The sequence below is a fragment of the Perna viridis genome, chromosome 6, assembly GCF_037379345.1.
Source record: "Perna viridis isolate PV_CMFRI_1.1 ecotype Kerala chromosome 6, ASM3737934v1, whole genome shotgun sequence".
NCBI lineage: Eukaryota > Metazoa > Mollusca > Bivalvia > Mytilida > Mytilidae > Perna > Perna viridis.
Window position 1 is genome coordinate 43,277,748 of NC_142450.1, and position 22,625 is coordinate 43,300,372.

At 32.2% G+C, this 22,625-nt stretch overlaps 1 protein-coding gene across 5 annotated transcripts in view; it reads right to left on the bottom strand.

Annotated features, from left to right (window-relative positions):
* Window positions 1-612: 612 nt before the first annotated feature.
* LOC148615077 (uncharacterized) overlaps window positions 613-22,625 on the bottom strand; it is a 30,098-nt gene continuing 8,085 nt past the window's right edge. Inside the window, exons 4-15 of one of the 5 annotated variants that reach the window (XR_015923831.1) lie at window positions 21,452-21,655; window positions 20,537-20,821; window positions 20,222-20,322; window positions 15,457-15,614; window positions 14,492-14,800; window positions 13,988-14,104; window positions 11,053-11,175; window positions 7,870-7,962; window positions 5,082-5,229; window positions 4,253-4,330; window positions 2,274-2,389; window positions 613-1,914 (exon numbers count right to left, since the gene is read on the bottom strand). Coding sequence is in view for 2 of the 5 variants with exons in the window: in XM_088589749.1 (XP_088445875.1) it covers window positions 1,798-1,914; window positions 2,274-2,389; window positions 4,253-4,330; window positions 5,082-5,229; window positions 7,052-7,153; window positions 11,053-11,175; window positions 13,988-14,104; window positions 14,492-14,800; window positions 15,457-15,614; window positions 20,222-20,322; window positions 20,537-20,821; window positions 21,452-21,655 (1,858 nt within the window). In the remaining 3 variants the exon portion in view is untranslated. Of the gene's footprint in view, window positions 1,915-2,273; window positions 2,390-4,252; window positions 4,331-5,081; window positions 5,230-7,051; window positions 7,154-7,869; window positions 7,963-9,284; window positions 9,350-11,052; window positions 11,176-13,987; window positions 14,105-14,491; window positions 14,801-15,456; window positions 15,615-20,221; window positions 20,323-20,536; window positions 20,822-21,451; window positions 21,656-22,625 lie in introns of those variants that run through there. The other 4 variants (XM_088589749.1, XM_088589750.1, XR_015923830.1 and 1 more) reach the window with 4 other exon arrangements.

Consider the following 22,625-nt stretch of genomic DNA (forward strand, 5'->3'; position numbering starts at 1 on the left):
AAGTGGGGTATAAAACATGAACCATGAAGATCTTCAACATTTCTGTCCAATGGATTAAATTTACAAAGTTACTGATATGTGCACAATTCTTTTTGATATAAAAGAAGTTTAACTTTGGAATCTGATATCAATTGACCTGAAATTAGGGCCAAATAGAACCCTGAACAATTGGAGGAAATATGAACACACCCTTTAAGCTTGATACAGCTCTGAATTTTCATGACACAGGAAAAAAATTGACAAGAATCTAGAGGTCCCTTTTTTTAGCCTTAATTCATAAATGGTTCCAGTCACAACCAACAACCAACCAATCCCGGCCTCTTTTTAGGGTATGCACTTTGTGATACAATTTCAAAGGGATTGATTCATTTATTCAGATAACATAAAAATGCTTGTTTGTGGATCCTTTTTGGCCCTCATGCCTGAACAGCTCTAGTCAAATCCCCAATACTCTTATACTCAAGGTATTCACCAAACATGAAATTACTATGACCACGATGCTGCCGACAGCATGATACCATTATACTATCACAATTGTGAAAGTGGAAAGTTAAATTCTTTGAATGAAATCAAACCAAGGTCTAATTGACATTAAAAAAAACTAACAAAAACTTGTTTGGATCTGATACTAAAATTTAATACAATTAGAAAATGCAACAAAAATGAGGCTGGAGAAACAATATTACACATCTTAAGGTAAACTATTGAGACTTATTATTTTATATGAATCATCACAACACTATTAAGCTCACCGAAAGGTATTTTAACTGAAAATACAAGTCAAAATGACTATTCAATCTAACATAATGGAATCCATACTGCTGATTCAAGTCAAATGACTGGTGACATTAATAACATGAAGGAAGAAATTAGCAGTAGACCTATGGACCGAGTCTATGTAAAATCAAGCAGATCTATGTTGAAATTGGCTCAAGTTGCTTTAAAATGTACAGTGCTGTCTATGTAAAATAATCATGGGTCTATGTTGACAAAAAAATCAGTTTCTAACACTGATTTAAGGACTGAATTATGTAATATAATAGTGACCTTTTACTGTCAAAATGACTGACCACAATACTGAAGGGAACTAACTTCCAATCCAACTTACATTTACTTGGCACATTACAAATGATAATTATACTGCTGTTGCAAGTCAAAAAGACTGAACACAATACAGTATATAACTAACACTTCCCATGCAACTCAAAATGATATTGCACATTACAGAATGACACTTATACTGCAGTTACAAGTCAAAATGACAAGTCACAATCACCATGGAACTTACAGTTAGTGTAACAAATCAAAATGACAAGTCACAATCACCATGAAACTTACACTTAGTGTAACAAGTCAAAATGTTAAGTCACAATCACCATGGAACTTACAGTTAGTGTAACAAATCAAAATGTTAAGTCACAATCACCATGGAACTTACAGTTAGTGTAACAAATCAAAATGGCAAGTCACAATCACCATGAAACTTACATTTATTGTAGCAAGTCAAAATGACAGGTCATGATACACCATGGAATTTACAGTTAGTGTAACAAGTAAAAAATGACAGGTCATAATACATCGTGGAAATTACACTTAGTGTAACAAGTCAAAATGACATGTCACCTAAGTACCATGAAACCATTTCTACTGTTACATATAAAACTAATCTGTTACATTACAAATTAAATTTTATCCTGAACACTGCTCCCTCTGAAGTGCTCATTCTAGTTTTGAGCTTTCTGTTGCTCATGATAACATCAACACAAGGAGAATCCCTATCTGGTAAATCTGTTGCAGTTAATCCCTGGGAACCAGTCCCATTTCCTGTAAAACAGCGGTAGCAGCTGCAGCCTTAGCTAACTTTTTATTCTGACTTGCAGATGATGGACGATATTCCACTCCATTTACAATTACCTAAAGATAAAGTTATATCCATCAAATAAAGTATTTTTTCTTTATCATAAAACCTTACCATCAATTTTATAACATTGACAAGTCTGTCCATTTTAACAGACTATGTTATATCAAGTTTGAACGAAGAAGTGTGCTAGTTTAAATTACAATGCATGTTTATAACAGTGAATTAACGAAATTTAAAGATTGATATATGTTTCCATTCAATGGCAACATTGTACTAGTTCTCAAATAAATCTGCAATTTAAACAAAATTTTAGAATTATGGCAAACTATATTACATGTCATTTCAAAAAGGTATTACAATACATTTATAAAGTGATTAAGGAATGGCTTATAAATTGGTGTAATTAGTCTACCTTAAATAGGAAAGTCTTTTTATGATCAGGTCCACCTTCCTGAAGCAGCTGGAAGTCAGGTGATCCCCATCTTCGCTTGTTACACAGCTCTACTAAAGCTGATACTGGATGTTTACCTGTATATACAGAAAGTCTTATGGTTATCTTTGAATAATTTAATTGAATTTGTAATAGTGTAAACCAACTTATTTTCACATTTAAGTATGTGACTTCGATTTTGCAGCTATTTAATTATATGATAGTTACTCTCGATAATATATATTCTGTTCTTGCTGAAATTGTCTGGTTTTTTTTTCTTGTCTCACTAAATAAACAAAAATAAATCGCTGTGTGAAAATAATTGGTTTACAGTAAGGCTTCTGATTGATTGGTTCTCTTCATACAACATAGGTTATAACTAATTTGGTAACATCAATGATGGTGATTGGTTCACAGTCCATGATTCACATACTGTAAACATACTAATTTCCGCTATTTTGCGGTGGACAGATAATCGTGAAAAATAGTAGCACTAAAAATTGATTTTAAACATTATATAACGCTTATCATTTTTTTAAATTGTGAATATTGATACTCTCAAATATGACAGAATCTGTGAAAATTATTATGTTTACAGTAATTAAAGTTTTGATCTTTGATCAAATCTTAGTTTGGACCAGCATAAAGTAGGAGTTAAATCATAAAGACTGTTTTTAATTTTTAACCATGTTATGCTGGCATAACCAACTTAAAGACAATTTATACTTGTTCATAAACTGCTCCCCCTTGAAGGAGATTTTAAAAATTTAACGTTTCAATGCCACTATCTGTCCAAGCAGAATTTGGTGTTACAACCAATTGGGCAATAAATTGAGTTTGATAAAATAAACCAAAAAAAACCCAGAAGTTTGCATAATGACAATAGTATTGGAATGATTGAAGGACTAATATCCGGAGATGGCATGACGGTTTATTTTGACATACATGTATTTGATATGGAGATAAATTTAATTTTATTGTGTGCGTTTGAAAAATTACTGTGTTTATTCACATTGCCTTGTTTGTCATGTTTTTTATTCCTTTATGATACAAAATTCATGCCAAATAAAAATTGGCCAGGGTACCCAGCCTATCGTCGTTGTTGTTGTAAGTCCTTATTAGATAAAATATCACCAACAGTTTTATGTTGAACTGGTAATTCCAATAAAGATGTGAAACAACACTTGCTGCTGTGTGTTATAGGGTGTTTAGCAGCATAGCCTATAATTTCTCTTTTTTGATGAAAATTATCAATATTTCGCTGCCTTTTAGGTGTAGACATTTTGAACAAATAACACCAACTCAACTAATCAATCAGTGGTTGTAAAATTTTATTGCAAAGAAAACAAAAGTGTGTTTTCACAAGAATATCTGAATTACTTAGACCGCTTATTGTGATCCTCCTGACAGGTTGTTTATTTTTGAACTAATTAAGACCACACACTTCTGTAATCAGTGATGTGTAAATCTATTGATTGGCATTGTAACTGAGATACAATTAACTGTAAAATGGTCCCTAGATCTTTAAGTATGTGGGCGGACGGTGATGTGCAAGTTTGGCGGTATAACGAGGTTGTTTGCATCTACAGAAATAGGAACAATGAAAACTTATGCAATATGCAAGTTAGGTGATAATTTGAGGGGCATTAAATCAGAATTTGTATGAAGATAATTTTTTATATAATTTCAAACATTATTTGCTCATTAAAATACATACTTCTGTCTGATTTTGTATGGTGACAGAAAAGTCTGTGTAATAAGTTTGATCACCTTAAAGTTGCCTTGGACATAAATTTGGTCATAATGTGCTGCAACTAATCGTACCTAAAACAGGTAGTATTAAAATCTTGTGACTGAATTAAGGATATTAATTCAAGTAATCTATATGAAGCAAACTGATGAAAATGACATGGACATGTTTTGTAAGACATATTGAAGTTTTATGTTTCCTATAAACTCACCAGACAAATCTTTCCTGACAGGTGCATTACCAACATTAACACGTTTACTTGGACGATATTCATCCTGAGATGACAAACCTGAAATATCGGTACATATAACACTATGACAAGTTTTATTTTTAAATCAACAGCTTTTGAAATTATTACTTTTTTTTGGATGAAAAGAAAGCCACTATTTTTTAGATATGAAAACAACTATATTTACTGAACCATTTACTTCATAATTTTAAATCATTCATTTTGATGTTCTTCTTCTTGTGTATTTGTTGTACTTCCAAATTATGAACATTTTACATCATCTTATTACATAAAGTGATGGTTCTTACCCTTTTTCTATTCTTGCATCATGATTAAAAATAAGCTTGATTGATAAAGTTTGCTTAAACATTTAAAAATCTTTGAACCAAGCATATTCAAAACCAAGAATCAACCCAGAAATTGTGCACTCATGATTTTCAGTCTAAAAGTATAAAGTTAAGAGACACATCAAATACCAGGGAAGTTATTCAATTTTTTTGACACCTCTAGTTATTAAATTTTCAAGAATTTTTCATGACTTTGTATTTATAATGCCAGGAGCATCTCGAAAGTCCCAGTACTGTCCTGTTTTCCTGGCTGCATGGCAACCCTCAGGTTAATAATAGAGGGAAAATTTGATTTTATTGGTCCTTTTTATTATATGTTGAAATAAAATATTAATTTATATGTTTTAATAACATTGTATTGGGGTTTGCCAAATAGACGGAACACTTAGAGATATATGTTAATAACTTCTTAATTCATATAAAAATAGTAATTCTATAATAATTATTTTTTCCTTACAACATACCCTTCCTATCCATTTTGAAATCTAGAGCCAGAGGTTCCAGTCCCCCTTCATTATTTTTACCAAGGCCAGTACCCTGCTGCCAGCCCATTTTCTGTAATAATGCCATACCAATACCACTTTTAACAGGAGCAGCTCGGTTAAACTGGTCCTGTAATGACAACAAACAATTTCTTTTAGCTTATCTTATGTATGCGTCTAATGAAATCAACATAAATTAGGTGAAATAGCACCAGTAAAGTATTTTTATGATCTTTGTGTTAACTTGTGGTTTCTATACGTGTAGCCAGATCTTCAAAATTGGAAAGCCTACATTTCACCTTCTGATCATCCAACTACAGATCATCAATTAAGGACAGATCAGTTATAATCAACAAACAACTATATCTCAGAAATCAATTACAGCCCCTGAACCGATCCGTGCAACGATTTGACAGATCGATGACTGATTGATCGCTGATGAATCGAGGACAGATCTGATCACAGTTTTGTTATGTAAAATGATGGATGATTTGTTAAAAATAAAACAAATGTACCGTAAAATAAATGTATTAATTGATGTTTTTATCTACTGCATTATGTTTATACTTGTAAAATTGACATATATAACAACGGAATCTTTAAAACATATTGACCTCACTGCGGTCATATGATGTGATCACTGGTTTGACGGACTGATGACTGATTGTAAAATGATCGGTAAACAATGACCGATTGCAACTTAAGTTGCATGGGCTGGTTCAGGTACTGTATCAGTCACTATAAAATATTCATGAAATATCTGGGTTGGATGATCAGCATTGAAAGATTTGGTCAAAGTAATCTCTGATTAACATCTGAAAATGAAGGACATTTGTTAAAGGTATGAAGAAACATGCACTGTGGAGTTAGAATGGTCACATAAATATAGTGTTTGGTTACATCACAATACCAACTATTTACTGATCTACAATACCTTTGAATGTTTAGTAAAATATAGTAAACATATTTTCAATAGGATAGGAGAAATGGAACTAGTTTCATAAGAGTTCAATATAGAATAAAACTCTTTCCTAACACATATGTATTGTAATAAGAATAAACAGATATCCCAAATTTCCCACTTTTTTTGGTGTTTTAAGTCAAGTAACATTAGAAACAAAACATCCATATACAACCAAAGGAGTTTCATATCATTTCACAGCAAAATATTGTTTTGAACTTTCAAATATCATTAAAATTACTTTTAATTATGTTATGAAGTGTCATAATATATGCCAAAAAAGGATTGCTTAAAAGAATACAGTTTCTGTGTTAATCTTTTACACCCCTGTTTTAACCTTGATACTTATTCAAAAGAGTAATCAAGGGAACCAAGATGATAGCGGTAATCAATAGAATGTAATCCAGGGACAAAGACCAGACATGGAAAACAGACATACACAACAAAGAACATAAGGGTAGGGAAAGCGTCCTCTGTCTTTCTAGAAACATCCGCCAAGTTGCTCATAAAAAGTCAAGTCTGGGGTAGACAAACGAAAAAAGGAAAACTATGACCCGTTGAATAAATCAGTTTTCATGGTGCAGATGGATACATTGCTCAATCATGTTCTAACATAGGATTAAGAGTAATGAAAAGGTTTTTTTCTTTTACAATAACATAACAAGAATGGACACAGTGACCTCATCAAAGAGACAACAACCTGAAAAGGCTCCAGTGAATGAAGAGGAAACCCTCACCACAGGGCAGGCAGCAAATGACCCGAAAACTACATTATACATAGGCACAGTGAAATAATAGCCCCTACACCCCCAGCAACATAAAAATAAATAAAAAGTGAAAATGAAACAATAAATACAGAGGCCAGAAATTCTTTGGTAAAAAGTTCATATGTCACTGAAAATATGTTTGACAAAAAATTAGATTCTTTAATTAGTTTTCCCTTTACAGATCATGACCATTACTAACTCTCAATTAGTGCATGCTTCCATACCTTTGATCCAATAATACCCAAACTCTTTAAGACAAGTTTTCGTACAACATCAGTAGAAAATTTCTTTCTGTACTTCCTGTATCTTTTGACTTCACTTATTGCCTACAACATGAATTATCTAAATGGTAAATTGCCTTTGCGTGACAAAATTACCACTATAAAGCTTAAAACACAATAGAATTTTCCCAGAAGTTTTTACTAAAGTAAGCAATAAAAAACAACCCACTTTGTCCAAAAGTTCATTAACCGAAAAAATAACCAATTTGGAATATTTTCTTGTGCCAACTATCTATAAAAGTTCAGCAAAATTTCAAGATGATACTATTAAAAACTAAGCTAGAAGATGTTGATTGTTAAAACTTTAAAATAATTTTTTTTCTTCTGTAAAAGTCAGTTGAAAAAAAAAATATGTGATCTTCAATATCTTACTTTACAAATAACTTATAAACAAACACAAAATATTTCTTAAAATCTGAATACACTGTTTAGATTCAGCATATGATAAACTCCAATGATTCAATTTTTGAATTATCAAACAAAGCTAAATTAAGAAACCTAGTTTGACACTTTGAAAAGTCAACCCAAAATCTAAAGCCTAAATATGGATAAGATACCATTTAAGAACCCCATCTTTTTCATAGTGATCCATTCACTTATACTCAAGTTATTTGTAGAAAACTAAATATCTACAATGAAATCATCACAATATGTACATATGTGAAACAGCAAAGTTACAAAAAAAAAAAATGCATGATTTTTTTTTATCAAACACTAACACAGATCATTTAAACCACTTCCTTCAGTTCTTCACTACTCACCTATTAGTCTCCTGAGACACATCAGAGTACACATGGCTCATGTGTCATGGTTCAGCAAACATCAAAAGTAATCAGTAGCTGTACAAAACTCATCTACAGTAACATATGTATTTACAGAGACATTGGGCACATAGTAGTTATGGAAGCACTAATTATCAATGTACCCAGGAAATAAAACATGAAAGCGAATTTCAAATGAATATGTATTTAATTTTAACATTAAAACACTAGAACAATTTGATTCCAATTGCTTCTATAAATTCTATGACACCAATCTAAACTTGCAGCTTGTTGAAAGCAAGAAAGCAGTAATAAGAATCCAGGGTATAGAAAAATAAACTCTTAGTATGCAGATATCAAATGCTTCATAAGCACAGCTTGATATGACCACAGATGCCTAATCCTGATATTTGGAACAGTATGGATACTTAATCACAGCTTGACACATTTCTGAACTTGGATTTTGATTAAAATAATATGAAATGAGTTTGGGAGTAGAGAAAACTTCTGTGTACTTCAGTTGCATTTTCAACCCCATTAAAAATCTAAACCTCACATGCCACTTTAAGGTAAAAACTAAATATTTATAAATTTAGTTTTGTGTTTTAGATCCAGATATTGGCTAATTGACCATCAGTTGTTACAAAACAAGTTCAAAATGATAAAATAAAGAAGCAGTTTAATTCAAGATTTACCTGTGATAATGGTGATTAACAAGATCAGCAGTTATTTTTTTCAGTAACAATATTCATTTCAATGTTTTCAGTTCTTCCAATATAATTAGATAAAAAGTAATTTACATATAAGCCAGATCTATACTAATAAATATTTAAAATAAAAACAAAATAAACATCAAAATTGACAAAAAAAAATCCCCAAAAATCTACTTTTATGGTAAAATGTTGCGGTAAATTTTCATTTAGATCAAACACATAACATTCAAGCTATTGCACAAAAACTTGAAAGAATGGACAAAAATAGCACCATACCGTTATACTGCTGAAAATATACGTCAGACTATACACCAAGGAAAAACAAAAGCTTTCTTACTTCTATGAGTTTTACATAAACACAATGAAATATAAAATACGTTTTTTCTCAAAACTGCCTATTGAATGCAGAAACCTTTACATAAGAAAGAGAGCTACAAAATATTGAAGTAACAAATTAGAAAAATAAGCAAAGGCGATAAAACAAGCTGCATCTCTGTTATACATACAACAATTTCTAACAATAACCACCTGTGTAAATAAATACAAAATTCACACAGCTGAATACTGAAATGTAAGTGGACCCTAATGTATGTTCAACTACTAACTAAAAAGAAATAAAACATAAAAAGTTTAAGCTTGAACATATAAAAGAGTCCAATTTGGCAAATTTAAATAGCAAGGCCAGAAAAGTACTTCACTGACCAATGACTGGTTATCTTCTGTGAAGCACTAAAATGGCCATGCCTTAAGTACAGCAGCTTGAGTACCTGAAAATATACCAACTTTTAGTATGCAGGAATAATTGCTACTTCTCTGTTAATATATGATAATGCAAACTTTTATCAACTTCTTTTACAGTAAAAAATAAAATGACAGAATAGTGATGACAACCAAATCTTAACATCATAACCTTTACGATATTTAAGCTTATACACAAAGCCTCATTTTTGTAAATAATATTCTGTAAAATAGCTGTTAAAGAGGAAAACAAATTGCAACCTTGTAATGTATTATACTATAGTTATTAGAATTATCTATTACCATGGAAGAACAATTTGTGGGAAACAATTTTAGCATTTTTTCATGGTAAAGTCAAATTCCCAAGGAAATGTCAAACTTTTGACCAAAAACTACAATGGTCTGATGAAATAAAAAAAATTAAGAATCCATGAGATAACAAAATTTTGACAAACAATAAAAATGGATTACTATTAATATAACTTCTCTTTCACTTTAATCATTCAAATCAGAAGATTTTTTTCTAAAATACCTCTGAACAAGGCATAACTACATTTATATCTGTAATGACACAATTGTTTACAAAATCAAATCTCATATTTTAATAAACAAAAAAGTTTTTTTTTCATTTTCCCATGATTTCAAAACTGCATAACTAAATTAAATATTACAAATCATGAAAATGATGACTTAATATATGTTGTAATCAAGTGTCCGGAAATTTTGACAGCCCATGCCGCACAGCTGACGTTTTTGTCAGTCTTTTTACATGCTCAGATCAAAAATAAACTTTGTATGTAGTTATTTTAAGATAAATATTGGAAAGTGTGTTATTTCATCACATACTCTGTCCTTTACAAAATATCAGAGTGAGTGAACAAGTTTGGTGTCGAACACACGTGGATGTTCCAACATGTAAACAAAACATGGTATCTCTCGGACTTTTCATCACATAGGCAAAACGCCAAAAACTTCCGAGTGATGAAAAAATGTTGATTACTTCAAGAACACATTTTGTCTGTTGATTTAAATGGCCTGTTGATTTCTGTGTTAAAATGATTCAATCAACGAATTAATAACTATAAACTACAGGTACGACTGATTCGAAGTTTCAGTTCCATGTACTTTCATTACCTCTGAAAGATCAGCAGGAAAATTGTGGACTTGTCAATCTTTTTTCTTACTTAATAAATGTATGACGATTCTCTGAGTTACTTCAATTAATTTGTATAGGCAATGGGGCTGCTCGTGTACCATTAATTCAATTACCCAATCAACTAATCAGTTACAGGTAAATCACAGTCACAAGTGGCTGCACATTGGCTAAAATTGACACACACCTGTCAATTAATTTCCAATAAACAATTAGGAGACTGGTAGACAGGATGTTTATACACTAATAAAACCACACACTGTAATTTATAAGTGTTTGACAGTTTTTTTTATGTCCGATATTGGAAAATTGTCATCGGTCATTTGCAAAATTTGTCGGTCAATGACCGGCATTTTTTACCGTTTCCGGATCCGTGATGGTAATATATAATTTCACAGTATTTCCTTATAAAAATTTCTAAACTTTTGGTATCAGTGGTGAATTTGAACCTTATGAATGATTTTTACCTCAATTATATAGAAAACAAAACAAAACAGTGATATGAGATATTTAATATGAGACAGTAGCAATTACACCTGCATGAGTTTTTTGTTTTAATCAAAAACTAGTAATTTTTACCTTCTTGGCCCAAGCCTGTCGCTTCTTATCAGGACCAATGAGCTCATCCTGAGACAAAATCTGAGCACCAGTACTTCCCATGAACTTGCCCGGCAAATTTTTTGATGTTGCCCATAGACTAGCCTGTAAATTGAAGAAAAGCTGAAAAATAGTTTGTTATACATGTACAATGATCAACCATAAATAACAACTGGTTTGTGGTATATTCTAATTCCACATCAATATCAAGCTATGGAAGGTCTTTAAATTTTAGCACTAGACCTGCCTTTATTGAAACCCCAACTTAAGCTAGACATAAACTCAACATTTTGAATTAAATTAGGGAAGTAACTTATGATTTTTCTGAGTGGAAAGAGTGAATAAAATAAAATGACCACTTAAATATAATATTATCTAAAAATAGATATGATACATCTATGATGTAGTAAACAGTTTCAAGTAAGACAATTTTATATTCAAAATAATATTATCTAAAATAGATATTATACATCTATGTAACAGTAAACAGTTTCAAGTAAGACACTTTTACATTCAAAATAATAATGCAATTCTCATTCCAACAAGCTAAATATGACAAGAATACTTGGTAAAAATGGCCCTTTAAATTCCAACAAAATGAACAGGTCTTTCAGAGTTTAAAGAACAGACCATTTAAACATCATTTTATTGAGTATAAAAATAAATATCCATAAAACTGACAAATTTGTTAAAGATTATACTTCATATATTTCTAAATATGGTGTTTAACTTCGATATAAATTGTCAGAAGCTACAACAAATGGTTTAAGAGAAGTAATTTTTACAATCATGATACTGTGCAAATCCCTAGTTTAACCTAAGTAAAAAAATCTCCCTTTTATTCATTTTTTTTCCAATACTGAGGAAAGGGGACATCCCTTCCAGTCTACTTAGATTCCACTATTATCTCCATGTAAAGCCAAACCTTCGTTATAAATAATTCAAACAAAATCAAACAGAGCATACAAATTAAAAAAATATATATACTAAGGCTTTGCCTTTTTTAATGATTAATGTGCATTACCTCCCTTGAGTCAAGAGTTATTCCAAACATTCAATTTAAAAAAAAAATCTTCTATTTTAGATTAGTTCCATGGTTAAATTATCATGTAAAAATTATTTTCATGAGGAGAAAATTATGTATTGGTGTTAAAAGGTATGATAAAAAAAACATATTTGTAAAAACAGGATTTTAAATCACCACAACCATCCAGTTAAAATTCGACATATAGGCAATTTAGAAACCTTAATCCATTAAGCTGAATTAGCTTAATATGACGTCAAATTTTGAAATTTGGCCTTACCATAGTGGGAAGGCATATACAATATATGCAGATAGCTGAAACTGCCCACTTAAATGAATAATACAGTGAACCAAGGATATAGAGGAAATCAAAAGAATGCAATCCAGGGACCAGACATGGAAAACAGACATACACAACAAAGAATATCAAGTAACTAAAATCATGCGTACAAAGTAACAAAAGCAAATGAGCAACTCGGACTCCACTAAAAACTGGGACCATGGACCAGGTGCACCAGTAGGGTAAGCGTCCTCTGCATTTCCAGAAACACCCACCGAGTTGCTCATAAAAAGTCAAGTCCGGATAGACGAAAGAGGAAAGGAAAACTATGACACTTTAAACAAATCAGTTTTCATGGTGCAGATGGATACACCGTAATGATCCACGAGTTCATGATGACGTCCATAAAACTTTTGTAGAGATGACTTCAATCTTGTAGCGCCCCATGCAGGTCTGGGTGTCATAAGAATAAGCCTGCAGCAGCACTAAGCTTGTTGTTAAAGGCGACTAAATAGTGCCCACAGAGCAACTGGGATGTGTGCCCCAGGTGGTGGAATGGGGTACCCCTGACGTGTTACATGCTGGGGTTGTCAGGCTATAATACGGAAAACCTGATCGCAAACCATAGTGGTGCACCGTGTAGGGAAAGATGCCACGTTCCTCGCACGTTAAAGAACCCTGCTGTGGTATTTGATAAGAGTAGGAACCTTTGCGCTCCGCCACAAGAGGCTAAATTGTCCGACCTTCCCCATCCCTCCCTTTTTTCTAGTGGCAATCAAAATTTGTCGACCCTATTATCCTTGTGTCCCATCCCATTTTTCATTTCATTCATTTCATGTTCATTATATCATCCATTTCATGTTCATCGTCTGAATATAGCTGAGATATTGCTGCTCGGACGTTAAACCCCAACAATCAATCTTGTAGCAACATAACCCTCCTCCACAAGCCCATTTGTTAGAATTCTAGTGCGATACAAAAAGTCTGCATAGTCTCGGCAAGCTCAGGCATAATGTATGAGTTGTGATACGAACACTCCATATGCAGGTGCTTAAGGGATGTGGCCACAGATGAAAGGAAAGTTGACAATTTTGAATGAAAAGTCATCACGTTTGTCATAAAGTTTTCCTTTACCATCAATTTCTAAGTGTAGGTAAAAATAATCAAGTAAATGAACTGCATAAGGTCCAAAGCAAGCAAGTTCAAAACACTGATGTGACTTGAGATCAATCTCTCAAACTACAATTTAGTGGATTATTCTCTTACTAACTTATTAACTTACACTATGATTAGCGGTATCAAGTGTTCGTGGTCTTTATTTTCTGTCTTCGGATTTAATGAAATGGAAATCATATGAAAAAAATCTGGACAATAATCAGCAAGCTTTTATTTTTGCCATTTCACAAATCTCACTAATATAGCAAAAATTTCCTGCTATAGGGTAAAAGACTGATAAATTAAATTGGTTCATATGAGAGTTTCTGTTATTCTGAACATCTATAACCAGTCATTATGTACTCTTGAGCTGAAAAACTCATATTCACAAAAACCAATATCACTGAAAAAAGTAAACTATTAAAATTGGTTTAACCTTGACTTAACACTAAACCTACATTGTGTTGCGCTTTCTGCATAGCTGACATAGCTGCAGAATCTCTTGGGTTTTCAGCCAACTTTCTAGCTGCCTTTATTCTTTCGCCAATAATAGCTGATATGTCAACAGGGGGTGGCTGTAAAAAGTTTTCATATTAAAATATTTGCTTTAGTTATTACTAAGACTTTTTTATTATTGACATGGTTACCTGAAAGTTGATAACTACTCTTGATAGTAGCTAGATTAATATAGAGTAATGAAAATGCTAGAATGCTTATGTGAATAGAAATTCAGAAACATTTTCCATTAATTTTCTTAAGAAAGAAAATATGAAACGCAAACAACCAATTCATTTTTAAACAAAATCATCACATTTTGGACAAATCATTATGTAACTTTAGATGAATTTTAGTTTATTGCAGCTTTAAAAGTCATATCGTTTAGACATTGAGAAAGTTGGAGACCATAAATTCCTTACACTATAATGATGAACAGAACAGTTATTACCCAATTAAGATCTTACCTCCTGTGCTGGTGCTGGATCAGTGAAAACTTTATCTTCCTCTCTGACAGGCATCAACTTGACCTCGGTTGCTACAGTGGGTATTACAGCAGTACTTTCTATGGCTGTACCAGTTGTTGTAGGGACTGATACAGTTGTTGTTGTAGCTGATACAACCTGTGTCTTCACTGTCTCAGTCTTTTCAACTGGTACCCATTCTATCTCTTTTGTTCTATGTACATTACCACTAGAGACAGGGAATGTCAACCTCAATGTGGCTTGCTGAGTTATCTTTTCCTGAGCTGACATGATTGGTACGGATGTGGCATTCTAAAAAGATGAAAAACAAATTGTTTTAAGGTGTTGGACGAAAACATACATGCTGGTAACTAGTAAGTTATTTCCAAAAAACTATGAAACATCTTTTTTATTTGGTTAAAAAAGAACTTTAAATGTAAGAAACTCCATCCTAAAAAATTGACATTTTTAGTAATAGATGTTTTCTATAAAGTTAAGGCATTCAATATCATTTCATTTAGCAATCACTTCTAATGCTAATTGTACACATTCATAAAGGAACATTCCTTGTTAGTTGAACTGAAAATGTTTTTTTTTTCATTATTAACATTTGTAACTACACTTTCCAATGAGGCCTAAAACAATTTTGCATTTCTTATAGCCCAACAGATACTAGTCTTTTTTATATCATACAAATCAAATTCTGGAATTCGTCATTTTGCAACTCCAATCCTACGGTTTTGTTTCTGTTGAATCTGTACAATGCAGAGGATAAAAATCAATAAATGAAAATATCCAGCATGGCTGTCACCAGTGACATTTCAATATTAGATATGTATTAGTAAAATGTTTCAGAAAGTCTAACTGTTATTGGCTCTTAAATATTCATGTTTTTCGTTTAACCCTACCCACTACCCCATAAAATGTTACCAGACACACAGACTTTTTTAGGCTCAAACCCCTCATACCCTGATATTCATGGTGATATTTTTATCTACAACTTTAAATGGATGGTGTATCAATGAATCATCATCACTCTTATCATCATCTGATGAAGATGAACTTGTTAAACCTTCCGGGCGGTCTTTCTTCAGCTTCTCCTTAGAGGCAATTCTTGCACAAAATTCTACAGAAAAGAAAAAGCTCCATTTGATGATAACAGTCATGTATTCACATTTTTACTATTGAACCAATAAAAAATTTATCTTTAGTTAGAGGCACACACCCTTGTTGTAATTCATATCATTCATTTTAATGTTTCAAACTTTCATTCATCCCAGGAGCCTGAATCGCTCACCTGGTTAATTTTTTGTCCTTTAAAGGCAATAACTCTAATATGGCTTTCCGACAATTTGACTAAATAAAGTATTTTGTAGGACTTATCATAAGCCTTAAGGATCATTTCATCAATTGAAAGTTCATTCTATGTATTATAGTTATCAAGATATTGGTTGAAAACTTAAAAATATAATTTTTTGGCTTTCAAGGGCAATAAGTCTAACAAGAGAGTGGTCCAACAAGTTTGATCCCTGCAAACTTCCATAGGTCGTATCATAAGGATCATTTCAGCAATTGAAAGTTTCATGCATCATAGCATTGGCTGAAAACTGTAAAAAAAAAACATTATTTTTCATCTTTTAAGGGCAATAACTCTAACGAGGAGTTGTCTGACAACTTTGATCCCTGAAGACTTTTATAGGCCTTATAATTAGGATCATTTCAGTATAAAAAGAACTTGGCTTAACCTAATGGTTTGGGAGATATATGTGAAAAACTACTGTCTGACTGCAATGTTCTATTTTTAGAAACAGCAGCCATGCTTTTCAATGGATCAAAAATCCCCACAACAGTTCTATGCAGGATACACCAAGAAACATTCATACTAAGATTGGTTCCAGTCAGTCAAGTAGTTTCAGAGAACAATTTAGAAAGAAATGACATTAAAAAGAGCAAAAAAATGTTAAAAAAAGGGCAATGACTCAAACATGGCTTAATAGATTAACTCAAAAATTTGACCACAGATAGATCTCATCAAGCTGAAGACTTTAACCCCATCAAAAATTGATTAAACCTAATGTTTTCGAGATATATGCAAAAAACTTTTGTCTGACGGCTGTCTTCTATTTTTAGTAACAGCGGTCATGTTTTTCGATGAATCAAGAATCCCCACAACAGTTCTATGCAGGATACCCCAGGAAACATTCATACCAAGTTTGGTTCCAATTGGTCCAGTAGTCTCAGAGGAGAAGAGTTTTGAAAAATTGTTAACGACGGATGACAAAGACGGACGCCAAGTGCTGGCAATAGCTCACATGGCCTTTGACCAGGTGAGCTAAAAAGGACAGGGTGCAATATTGTAAAAAAAAGTTATGTCATTAGTCTCAAAATACAGTATCCAGACAAAATGGAAAGGAAATGCCACCACATTGTCAGTAAAATTGGGTAAAACTTATCTTTAACATAGAAAATTAGACCATCAAATGTCTACAAAGTTAGTTTTATATCTACCGTCCTTTTACCATAGTTGTGGCTTTAATACCTTTAATGCATGTCATAATAGAAAAGACAACAGTTTACCTGTTAATTTGGGTTTAAGCAACAATTGTTTACCTGTTAAATTGGGTTTAAGCAATAAATGTTCACCTGTTAACTTGGGTTTTAGCAACAGTAGTTTACTTGTTATTTTGGGTTTCAGCAACAGTAGTTTTCCTGTCAATTTGGGTTTAAGCAACAATAGTTTACTGTTATTTTGGGTTTAAGCAACAGTAGTTTAGCTGTTAATCTGAGTTTAAGCTACAGTCATTTATCTGTTACTGTATATACTCACCTATAAGTCAGATTTTTGGGATTAAATTTTTAATTGCTGGGAAGGGTTCAGACTCATAGATGTTATCTCAACTATGAACTAAAATTTTCAGCTTGATAATGTCAAAAGCATGCCCGGCGCCGTTAACCCCAATATTAAATTGTAAATATTAGTTTTAGGAAGACTATCTTCATCTTCTACCTTTAACAGCTAAAATATGACGCAGTAAAAGAATATTTACTGTTTAGTCTTTATTTTGCCATAATACTGATTTTATTCTTATTTCCCACTCATCCATTTATTGTATTGATTTTTTTCCTGTACACTCAAATAGCCAAAAACCCAAAGGCGTAATAGAAACATGACCCAATAAAGTACCATATTCAATACAAAAGTAATAATGTTTTATAATAATAATAGTAATAAATATTTTAATTGGTAATGAGAACTCTTCTTATGAATTCCTTTTTCTTTAAGATAAAACCACTTAACTTACTGAAATATCTTTAAATGAGTTGTTAGAGTATCATAAACTTTCTGTTTTATTCTTTGTTGTTCACTGTATTTATGATTTTAATTTGGGTTATTGGTTGTACCAAAATTAGAATGAATGAGAAAATGGCCATATCAAAACAATCCACATGGCTTGTTAAGAATTTAATTACTTGCTACTATAAATACAACTCTGGCTTGGAATTATTTATTTTAATATTTATTGAAGTCATCAAAACAAACAGGTATATTCATTGTAATAAGGGGTAAGGAATGGTAGTGATGCAGCTGTCAGAAATCAGTTCAACTTAAAACGCAGGTCAAGGCTTGGTTCCAGAAAAATTGGGCTGAAGAGGGGGTCCAACTTATAGGCAGATTGATTATATACGGTAATTTGTTTAAGCCACTGGCAATAAAAATTAGAGGTAATAAAAACATTAATGGACTTCACATAACACAAATTGAACATAAACTGTCACAATTCGCAGATGACACTTCATTAATTTTAGACGGAACTGTAAAATCTTTACAAGAATCATTGTTAGAATTAGATTGGTTTGCTGGAATCTCAGGTTTGAATATTAATTTCTCCAAAACCCAAGTAATTTGGATTGGAAGTAAAAGATATTGTGAAGATATCTTGTGCAAAAACAAGAATCTTACTTGGGGTGAAACATCATTTAAGCTCCTTGGTCTGAATTTTGATGTTGATCTAGATAGAATGATTAAACTGAACTATGACGAAAGACTTGTACAAATTAAAAACTTAATAAATCAATGGTCAAAAAGAAACCTTACAGTTATTGGTAAAATAACAGTTGTAAAAACACTTATATTGCCTGTGTTAAATCATCTTATTATTTCATTACCTAACCCAAGCAGCGATATTATCAAAAAAATTAATGACATGATTTTTACATTCATATGGAATTCTCCTATCAGTAGAGTAAAGAAAGATGTGTTGCAAAAAGAGTATCAAGATGGGGGTCTTAAAATGATTAATCTGTTTTCATTCATTACAGCTTTAAAAACTACTCGGATAAGACGAGCTTTTCAAAATAATTCAAAGTGGCTAAGCATCTTTATGTCATCTTTAGATTCTGAAAAACTGTTTAATTGTGGGGATGGATATGTACAAAATGTTCAAAAAAACTTAAAAAATAAATTTTGGAAAGATGTTCTAAATTCCTGGGCAATGGTCTTGGAGAAAGAAAAACATGTAGATTGGGAGTTCTTTCTTGCCAATCCAGTTTGGTATAATAAATTAATTAAGATTGGTGGTGAAACTGTTTTTTACAAAGATTGGTTTGTCAATGGTGTTCATCATATAAATGATTTAATAAATGATGATGGATCATATCTTTCTTTGGAACAGTTACAACACAAATATGGAATCAATATTAATTTTATGAAGTATAATAGTATAATGTCGGCAGTAAAACATGCTGCTAAAGCTTTCTATGTAGGAAACTGTAAATTACAGCGTCCATTTATTCCATCTTTTTTGCAAACTATTTTAAGAAGCAAAAAGGGCTCAAGAGATATGTATAAAGTACTAAACCAAAATGATTCTACTCCAAAAGGACAACTTAAGTGGACTGAAGTACTTGATAACGATTCTTTGAATTGGAAAAAGATTTTTGTGCTACCATTTACAGTCACAAATAATACGAAATTGCAATGGTTACAATACAGAATAAACCATCGTATAATAGCCACAAACAAATTTTTATTTAAAATAAATGTTATCAATGATTCTGCTTGTACATTCTGCAATGTAGAACCAGAAACTATTGAGCATTTATTTTGGAATTGTGAGTTTGTACAAAATGTTATTAGTGAAATTGATAATTGGTTTTTGATACATGGCATAAGCATACCATTAACTAAGTTAAATTTCATTTTTGGAAACACATCATATACTTCCAAGGGAGAACCATATAATATTATAATTTTAAATATCAAACAATATATTTATAACACACGCTGTTTTAAACAAATGTTATCTTTAACTGCTCTGAAAGAAAAACTTAAATACATGTATAAAATAGAAAAAATGTTATCTGTAAAAAACAAAAGAGTTGAACTATTTAACAAGAAATGGCAACAATTCCAAAATGTTTTAACATAATTGTGTCAATATTGTAAACAGGACAACAACTTATTCATTTAATTTTTTTTTTCTCTTCTTTTCTAAATCTTTTCTATATGCTATCCCTAGTTCCTTTTTTATCTTTCTGTAGCTCATTCTTTTCCTATAAATTGAAAAACACCAATTTTTGAACATTTATATATACATATTGTGTTAAAAGATGATTATGATGTATAATTGTGTAATGTATTGTATGTATATTGTATGTTGAAAATTTTGGAAAAAAATAAAAAATTATAAAAAAAAAAAAATAAAAAATTTGTTTAAGCCACAGTAGCTTTACCTGTTAATTCACCAATAGATTTTCCACCAGCCTTAATGGCCGTTAAGTCCACACCTGCTACTGCATCATGTCCAGACTTGGCCATGGCTAAAGCATTTTTCCTACAATAGTTCATAATAATGTACATGAGTGGTAGATTTCATTTTTGTCACTTGGCAGTTTATCTTTTAACTTTTAATCTAAGATATATTTCCCATATAAAACTAAAATAAAGCTGATCACTGGGTCTTCCATATTAGTTTTCAGTTTTGGTAACAGACATGCAACATTTATATTAAGAAAACATGAAAACTGTACAGTCTATAGTAAACATACATGGCAATCTCTCTTAGTTTAGCCTTATCAATCTTTAGTCGAAGATCTTCTTTACTCTTTTCTTTTTCCCTTCTCCTTTCCTTCGATCTTGACCTACTTCTTGACCTCCACTTTCCATATCTTCTTTCTGAATCTCTCTTATCATAATCTCTGTCTCTACTGCTTTTCCTCCTACCTCTATCATAATCACGATCATGATCTTGTTTCTTGTGCCTCTCATGATCACGATTATGATCCAAATCCTTTTCTCTATCATATCTCCTGTCCCTATCCCGGTCTTTCTCTCTAAAATTGAGCATGTCACTTAATAATTAGCAAACAGAACATTTTCATATTAGAAGCCAGTACAATTAGGTTTATCTAGTGCAAATCTTCTGTGAAGAATTTCATGAAGGTAATGTTAAATGTTTTTTCAATGTGATGCCAACGACTACTTTTAGCTTCAGAAGTGGTTGTGTTCTAGGAATTTATTATTTGTTTCTGGGGGCAGGTGAAAGTGGATCAGGAATAGCCATATATAAGACTTCACTTTCCATCTTGTAAGAAGAAAACTTGAATGCCAAGAAATTTGTTCAGTTTTAATGTAAACATTGGATGTAGAAAAGTCTTAATTTGAAGCTACATGTAACATACGGAATCGTAAAAAGATACCTTCATCTGATGTGTGTTAATTTTTGTTATATTAGACCATTTATTCTGAACCATATGTGAGATGAAAGTTCAGAAATTTGTACCTCATTATGTAAAAAAGTCAATTTCTTTTTTTTTTCAGGTAGAAAATATTGACCTTTTTTGTTTCATTACATTCTGTTATGCATTGGCTTGAAAAAATCTAATGTTAGTTGGAGGTCAGTGTCTACAATATTATGAAATAAATTCTGGAAGAATAATATATTTCTACAAGGATTAACAAACCTTGATTTGTCCCTGTCATGTTTGTATCGACTGGATCTCCAGATGCCATGTTCAGGTGAGAATGACTTGCTGCTACCTTTCTCCTTTGATCTACTTCTTTCTCTCCATACTCCATGGCCAGGAGAAAAAGATTTGCTTTTAGATCTTTTTCTCCTCTCTTTTGACCTACTTCTTGACCCTCTATGCTTTTTAGGAGATTTTGACCTACAAAAAGCAAAGTAGCAAACACGTTGTTATAAAAAAATTATCTTTACTCAAGAGTTTTTCTAATAGTTTGTTTGTTTGTTTGTTGGGGTTTAACGTCCGAGCAGCAATATTTCAGCTATATTCAGACGATGAACATGAAATGGATGATAAAATGAACATGAAATGGAAAAAAAAAGGATGGGACACAAGGACAATAGGGTCGACAAATTTTGATTGCCACTGGAAAAAGGGAGGATGGGTAAGGTCGGGCAATTTAGCCTCCTGTGGCGGAACGCAAAGGTTCCTACTCCTATCGAATACCACAGCAGGGTTCTTTAACGTGTGAGGAACGTGGCATCTTTCCCAACACGGTGCACCACTATGGTTTGCGGTCAGGTTTTCCGTATTATAGCCTGACAACCCCAGCATGTAACACGCCAGGGGTACCCCATTCCACCACCTGGGGCACACATCCCAGTTGCTCTGTGGGCAGAGTGCCTAGCCCCCGGCTAGGTTTCTGAGCACTATTTAGTCGCCTTATACGACAAGCTTAGCGCTGCTGCAGGCCTATTCTTTTAACACCCGGACCTGCACGGGGCTTTTCTAATAGTGAAAGTACATTCCCTTAAAGGTTATTTCCCTAGAATCAGTCAACCATAACTCTATTCATACAAGCTAATCATGTGACCTGAAATTAACATTCTATTATTAAGTACCAGTCCATAGCAGGTAGCAGGAAGCAGGAAAATTACAATAAGGTGTTTTCAAGGGTTCAGTCAGACTCAGTTATAAGTTTCTTTCCCCGAGCTGAAAATTACTCTCTGTAAACAAACTTGACCAGTAAAATCAATGTGCATGTAATAAATTATTCTTACTGCTACATTATACCGTCCAGTTCACTGCCACACTAAATCGAACTACACGGCCGCCATATTGGTTTCAAGTTGACTGGCGTTCATGCATGTATGAACTTTCTGGCAATGATGTT